The sequence below is a fragment of the Oryza brachyantha genome, chromosome 4 (assembly GCF_000231095.2).
Source record: "Oryza brachyantha chromosome 4, ObraRS2, whole genome shotgun sequence".
In the NCBI taxonomy this organism is placed as follows: Eukaryota; Viridiplantae; Streptophyta; class Magnoliopsida; order Poales; family Poaceae; genus Oryza; species Oryza brachyantha.
In genome coordinates, this window is record NC_023166.2 from 2,958,873 (window position 1) to 2,966,997 (window position 8,125).

General features: G+C 42.6%; 1 protein-coding gene across 1 annotated transcript; it reads right to left on the reverse strand.

Moving 5' to 3' along the window:
- Positions 1-7,225: 7,225 nt before the first annotated feature.
- LOC121054259 (transcription factor PCF1-like) lies at positions 7,226-8,125 on the reverse strand. Its single transcript, XM_040523532.1, has one exon. It carries the CDS (start codon positions 8,095-8,097, stop codon positions 7,540-7,542), a length of 558 nt encoding a protein of 185 aa, XP_040379466.1. The 5' UTR covers positions 8,098-8,125; the 3' UTR covers positions 7,226-7,539.

Consider the following 8,125-nt stretch of genomic DNA (forward strand, 5'->3'; position numbering starts at 1 on the left):
TGCAGCTAAATAATTATTACAGAAATACACAATATAATATAAATAATATTATGAATCTAAAAAATATAGTTTATGCAAACATATGTACAAATAAGCACCTAGTATTTTCGCTTATGCTTAGCCAACTTTTGATTTTTAAAACTTATATTTGGAGTTGACTTTGGGGTCTTTTCATTGTATCTTATTTCCTAGCGTTTTCTTTTAGTTCACTAAGAACATAAGAACATGTATATAAATGTTTTACCCGTAAATTATTTTTTAATCATTAATAAGTCATTTTGATTATGCATAATTTAAGCGAAATAATGATGTTGAGGATGCTATTTCCTACTCTTGCATAACAGTATTACTGTAGTGTGTAGCCAAAAAACCAAATAAAACACACAGGTTGGTGAAAAAATAGTTAACTAGTACAACATGTAACTTCATAAAACATATAAATGGCAATCAGATAATGAATAACAGATAAAACGAGCTCTCATTCTCAATGGAAGAAATACAATTTTCTTTTCATTGAACCAAAATGCAATATTTGGTTTCATTGAAACAAAACCTAGAAATTCAATGAATATTAGTTTCCGTTCTCAACAATCATAAATTAGTTTCTATCTCAAAAATCATAATAACATCTAAAGCATTTACCATCGAGAGAATAGCCGTGCGGCGTTGGCGGCTAGGAAAAGGACGTAAAGTTAGACTTAGAGAAGAACATCTAGGAAAAGGATATTTATTTCTTATAAAATAAAAATTCAATCCATCCTTGTAACTTAATATGATCATATCTTATCCTCTAGACTAACAGCTGCAGGACCAAAGTTACTGTTCACCTGCCAGAGTAGTGGGTTTGTGGGTCTCTGCTATTTGAATAGCTCGTCCTCAACCTACAGCAAGATTTTTGACTCATTAAACCTACTATAGGACCGAAATAAGAGGGTATATTTAAAAGTTAAGCCGTTTATATCTTGGCTTATTGAATTATTGTAAATTAAAAGGATAAAAAAATCAAAGGATCATTATGCTATCACTTTGCTGTCTTGTGCTGGTGGACCCCATCGGGAAGCATTGAGAGAAAGTGCAACTGATGCAGCAGTGGATTTACATTGCCAGGATCCTGGACACGTACAAACTAGCTCCTCTTGGATAACCCACGGACAATAATGCAGATGATTGTAATGAGTGGCTCAATTGATTGCCATTAACCCAGAACAGAAGTTGAGAACTTAAATAGACACATGTTTCCTTACGGCAGGCTATAAGCCAACTAAATACTTATGTGAAGGAAAGAGAAAAAGAGAATACTTATGTGGAGAAGAGAGGAAAAGAGAGAGGAGAAATGAGCTAAGCATAAGAACCAAAAAAAAAACTATGTAAGAGAGACATATGAGTCCTACGTTAACAAGAAAGAGCTAACTACTATATAGTGGGCTAAGAGAAAACTACAAAGAACTTTATAGTCAGTTTATTGGCTATATTATTCGTCTTACTCTGATGATCGATCAGTTCACAAGCCAACAGGCCACTGAGATTTGGATGGCTCGATCAGATTAACCAGCCACAACGTGGAATTGGATCCGTATCCACTATCTTTCCTGTGTGTTTGAGCAGCGGCGGCGGCGATGCTGTCCTAGGTGCCGCGCCGCCATGTTGCTCCGTCGTCATCATCGTGTGCAGCTTGTGGCCCATCCATCTCAAAAGGCTGCTGCTCCATCGATATCACAGCCACCAGCGCCATGCCTACCCGTATGCCCTTCCTCCACGTCTGCTGACTTATCCACTATTGGAGCAAAAGGTTATGCCAACCTCCTGACGTCCAATTGTTAGTCGGTGATATAATATTATCGAATTTCGCCTTCTGTTTTATGGGCAATTACAAAATTACCGTTAATTTAAAATATTATCGTAAAGCTAACAAGTTCTAGTGACATGCCTGCAGTATGGAAAATAATGGTGGATTTGCAGAAGCCCCAAACGTCTAACTTCTCCAATTTCTTGAGGGTAGCAACCAGCTTTTTGCTGATGCCATCTTGGTTTCTTGTGTTAGTTCATATAGCCACAGGCAGAGGTTTACACTTATACTAGGTGATCATGACGGAAGGCCATAACAGGTAACCACCATCAAGACGATGACCATACGGCTTCAGCTGCCAGGTAAAGGATGTATAATTGCTTTTTTGTGTGTGTTGGGGTGGAAGGGGGGGGGGGGTTTATCTAGCAAAAGGAACTGATTAACATTGATTCATCGCTTAATGAAATAAAGATACAATCCATATATGGAGAAACTTAACCCCCTAAGTAACTAGCCTGATTTAACCATATCTTATTTATTTTCTAATCCACTGGTACAATACACTTGTACTGTTATTCCGCCAGGATTTGGCCTTGTGGGCCTCCGGCTCTTGACCCAGCAATGCCCATGACAAATGTGCTTCATCACATGAATATAAAGGAATAAGTTCACTTTGGGTCCTCACGTAGTCACGAAGTATCAAAATCGTCCTTCAACCGCAATCCCAGAAATGTTGGCCCTCAAAGTTACGAAAACCGTTCAATTCAAATCTCTAGGTAGTATTGAAGGGTGGTTTCGCTGACGTGGCATCCCAGTCAGCAAAACATAGATTAAAAATTTCATGGGGCCCACCTGTCAGCCTAATAAGAAAACAAAAAAACCCACACTCTCCCCTCTCCATCAAGGCCGACAGCCAGGCATCGAAGAGCTCGGGCGTGGGCGCGGGGAGGCGATGAAACTGGGCGCGAACTTGGGGCGGTGACAACAGTGGAAGGGCAGTGGCGGCAGCAAGTATAGGCTTGAGGAGGGGGCGGCAAGCTCGGCGTCCGTCATGGCGCCCGAACAGCCCGTTCGCGCCCGTCGCCGTCATCGACGTTGCCCGCGCGATGGGACCGCCAGTCATCTCCTCGCCCCACGCCCGCGCCTGGCTCCTCCCAGCCGGTCGTCGGGCTCCCATGCGCCACATGGCCGCCGAGCCGTCGCTATCGCCCGACGCTGCCAGCCGCCAGGCGTCGTCGAGCCCCGACCACGTCACCCGACCGTCAAGCCACCGCCGCCACCGCTCTCGTGGTCGCACCACGGGCCTCCCGTGCGAGACCCAGCCGCCGAGCCACCGCCGTGCCGCCCCGCGCTGCCGCTATAGCCAGACATCGTCAAGCCTCGGCCGCCGAGCCACCGTCGCGCCGCGCGACTGCTCCTGCCATTGTGTCGCCGCTCCCGGCGTCGCGCCGCTGAGCTCCTGCGCGCCACCCAACCGCCGAGCCGCCCTAGCTGCCCCCGCATGTGCTCTGTGAGGGAGAGAGGAGAGGAGAGAGTAAAGATTAAAAAAATCTAACATGTGGGACCCACCGACCGCCACGTCGGCAAAACCGGTCAAAAAAAAAATAAGTCAATACTGCCAAGGGACCTTTTGTGAATGGATTCGGTGAGTTTAGGGGTACGCATTTCTGGTATTGCGGCTAAGAGACAAAAAAAACAAACTCAACTTCAAGTTTAGGGATCTCTAATGGACTTATTCTGAATATGAATAAAGATACTAAATTGTACATTCATGACTACGCATGGACTTGAATTATTAACTTGAACAAGAATTGAGAAGATGAATAAAAGCTCAAATTACACACCCATGACTAAGTATGTATCTTAGAATTTTTAACCAGAGCAGTAATTGGGAATATTGAAACAAAAATAGCATCACAAACGTAAAATCCACTCGAAAATCCATAATTTGAACTTATACAGTCACATAGATATATAATAAAAACAAAATAACTTGAGCAAACAATCCACTCATCATGCACTTGTCTCAACTTTGGTGATAACCTAACACAATACTTTCCACTCCAGTAGTCTCTACAAATGCTTAATAGAGCTACAAGTAAAAATCCTATAGAACAATTCATTTTGGTGATTAAAGATAAATAGCGAGAATGTCTCTAAAGGCCAAAACATATATATGCAGTAATAAATTTCATACTTAGTGGTTTTGTACGTGTTGTATAGCACACTAGGTGTTTAGATACCTAAAAATCTTCAGGGCTCATCTTTTCAACTGTGCCCACCACAAAAAATTGATTGTACATTGTGCCAAAAGTATTGGCCATGCAAAAATTAGAATGTCATAGTAGTTTTTGTTGCAGATTGCAGATCCTGACCTAAAAGTCCATACAGCCTTCAGACAGGGTAATAATTGAACTATAAGATGTTTGAGACAATATATGGCTAGGAACAAAAACTGTTTCATTTTTTATAGGACTTTTTACTGGTCCTTTGTTCCTACCCATCCTGGGTAAGCGTACTTCTCTGCAAGCTGGACAATGAGGCGATTCAGAATTATTATTCTAACAGCTATCATGGTCAAGGAACAGAAGTGGAAGTGTGGAACAATGGGTTCCTACCAGCATGTGGTCACACTCCGCATTTAGATTAAAACCATTGAAATAAGGATTAGTTTTCAGATGATAACACTAATCAGAAGATTACAGGAGTATGTAAAAGGCACAATGGTAGAGCAGTGACGAAAAAACATGTTTTATTTGTAGAATTAAGAGAGAAAACAACATGTTCTGAACAATGATCAAAGTTCAATGTAACAATCATGAGGTCTAAAATAATTGAACTTTCTCAATCAAGAAAGTTTTTTTCATATTCAAGACTTAAAACTGTAATATGTAGATGCACAAGAAGTCCATAGGAATGGTGTGTATTCTGTACATATTATACATAAAGCGATATGCTCACTTGTGAACACCCAAAGAACTCACGTATTTAGAGTATTAGGTGTTAACCCGTAAATGTTATGTTAGAGAAGAAAAAATCTTAGTTACAAACAGTTCCAATGCTCTGACCATTGATTCTACCATTTTGTTATGAGCTACGGTCTATGCTCTGGCCAAACCTTCTCCATAAACTAGAGAAATGAAATCAGATTCTCAGTGCAAAATTACTTATGCTACAGTTTCTAATATTAACAGTTATACATATGCCAGAGAAATATATCGAAGTATGCATGTGCAAAAGGGAGAACTTTACCTGGAATCATCGGTTACACTAAAGCATATCCATATGCAAAATTTATTGTACCTTTGCTACTTTCAGCAATAATCAAGTCAATTCTTCACCTAGCAAGAACCCAAATTATGTTTGGAGTGGCAAATCCCTCTTGGTGGCCCTAGATGAGCAATGGGAACACATAAGAATTAGAAGCATTTCCTTCAAGCACCAGCTGCAGAGAACATAGAACAATGAAAGTATATCAAATGAAATGCAAATTGGAAACTTTACAGTACTTACATGAATGGTCAATGTGTGTGTAATAATCTAAGCACACAATGCACAGAACATCGATTCATATATTACCATGGATAAGAACAGGAAATCAGTATTCAGGTTCATTCATGACCTCAGATCAGATGCAGAATAACTGATCAAAGAGAAATCGTAACATGGCTAAAATTATTAGTTTCTAATTGCAGAATGGATTGGCATGGAGCATGATCAAAAGGAAAGTGAAAGCTGTTAAAAATACTGAGATGGCAGGATGACCAGACTCCCCTTTGACATGGATGGAATTAACACGATGCCTTCACAAGAAGCACTGTTCATCCAGCAAAAGGACAGAGTATATGCACAAATGGTCCAAGTGACAGAAGAAGCTCAAGAAGCCAATGATTTCATCGAGCAACAGGCAAGCACGCCACTTAGTAATACACCCAATTAACACATCTGCACCACTTCATGGGGATAAGAACAATGTGGAGTAGATGCCACTGAGCCTGCAAGGGTGAGGAAATGTGTAGCAGCTGGGCGACAATATGCCATGGCAGTGTGGTGACAACCACCTAGGCTTGAGTGGATTGATTCTATGATGAGCCACTGGACCAAGAAAACAATATTAGATGGGGAAAGGACAAAGACACAAGGGGAGGGGAGGGGAGCATACGGCACTGAGAAAAGCAGTAGGGCCTTCTTTGCCAATGAAAATTGCACAATCAAACATTAATTATACAGAATAATTTAGAACAAGGATCCAGTGGCTATATCAACCCTCTGATCAAATCAGTGAATTATCAGTCAGGATATTTTGGATCATCCAACCCAAAACTTTCCATACATTACTCAATTTTGAACTGATGTTTTATAATCTTAGTATAGATGATAGTTGATAACATTATTACTCAATAACATGTAAATGTCTAATGATCCTAACATCTCAAAAAGGCATATAACTTATTACCTGTTGATCAAGAACTCTTGGGGACAATCCATGCAAATTACATATATATGAAAATTGATGGCATACTAGAATAGTTAATAGTTAACAATTTAAATCTACCACGATTCCAAACATCCACTGGCTACATGTAGTGCTTTGATTTCTGCAGCAGGGTAATGCTTCATAACAACTTAGCAAGGTCATGCGAAGATGCCATTTTTTCAGAGAAAATACTATATCATAACAAAAGCAACATACCTGAATATGTGTGACCATGCCCAATCATTCAGTCAAAAGACTGATTAGGTTTTGGTGGGCGCACTGAAGAATGAGCTTTCAGGGGCAAGCTGAATGCACCAATCCATTGTTATTGATATAAATGCATCCAGAAAGCAATGAAATAAATTAACCATCATATAATGTCATTGTCATGCCAAAGATCAAAATTAATTTATTTTAAGCCAAGAGAAGTCAGAAAGAAAAAAGAAAAAGGAAAACCATAACCGTTACAACTATTGTCTTCTACATGATTTAACAATAAAAATAAATAATTAACCAGAAATAGAGCAAACAGTTGCAACAAAAGGAAACCTGATCCTTCAAATGAGAGGTATATTCACTTGTGGAAGAGCACATGCATTTTTTTGTTGGACAACCACATCAAACATAGTACAAATAAAATCATGTGTTTGGCACTACAGAACACTTTTCTCCAGAATACAACAATATGCAACCATAGAACACGTGACTCCAAGTAATTTCCAAACAAAGCCTTTTTCTGTTAGTCTGCATCTGAGTTAAAGGTATGTTCAAACAAACAACAGGTAACAATAATCAGCATACCAGAAACAATCGAGCCATTTGGTCATGTTTCCAACCTCCAAGTTCCTCTTATAATAAGCATGATGCAACCAAGACTGTTCTTTCTGCGGCACAACCAAACGATGTTCCCAGTCAATCTAAAGACCAAATGGGATCATCTACGAGCACACAAACAGCACACGGAGAATAAATCAGCACAGCTAAACATTCACAATAACTCAGGCATTGCCTCATCCGAACTTCAGTACCACTAACTCCAGCCCTCAACAACCACTTACAGAAAGCTCTCCATTTTGCCTGCCTTCCTCTCTTGGAACCATCTGAATCCCCTCCTTTGGTTGCCTGAGCAACCCATCTATCTAATCTAAATAACCTAAATCCGTGCCACGGCCATAAGGGCCATAAGGTTAAATTATTGAGGAGGGGGAGACCGCTCCTAGATAAGCCGAGGAACCCTAACTCTAATAAGCTCCTAAACCCTAACATCGCTTCCAAATTAATTATTATCCTCGGCGGCGGTGACCGAGGCGGAGGCGGCGGACGCCATCGGGGGCTCATCCGCGTTGGGTGGCTGCATGAGGAGCGCGGTGTAGTACGGCACATGGACGAACGCACCCCCGTGCCCGGCGGGGACGGCGGCGGCGACCGGGGAAGAGCCGACGGGGACAGCGGCAGGGGGCGCCTCCTCGGGGGTGACACCCGTCCCGGTGGCGGCGATGATGGAGGGCTCGGCCTGGCGGAGCAGCCACTCGATGGTCTCCCCGTCGGTGCGGTGGCCCAGCTCGCGGGTGAGCTGGAAGACGCGGGCGGCGACCATGGCCGGGATGCGGACGCGGCGGCCGCGGCCGGCGACCTTGGAGTGGCGGTCGGAGGAGGAGGAGGAGGAGGAGGGCTTCCGGGCCCTGACGAGGCGGCGCGGGGCGGGGGAGGAGGCGGCGGCGGGGGAGGCGATGGAGAGGTCGGGGAGGGGGTGGCTAGGGTTTAGGGGTTGGGAGGAGGAGGAGGGGGGGACGAGGCTGTAGAGGATGAGGTCGGAGGAGGAGGAAGCCATCATTGGAGTTGGGGTGGGTTTCTGAGAGGTG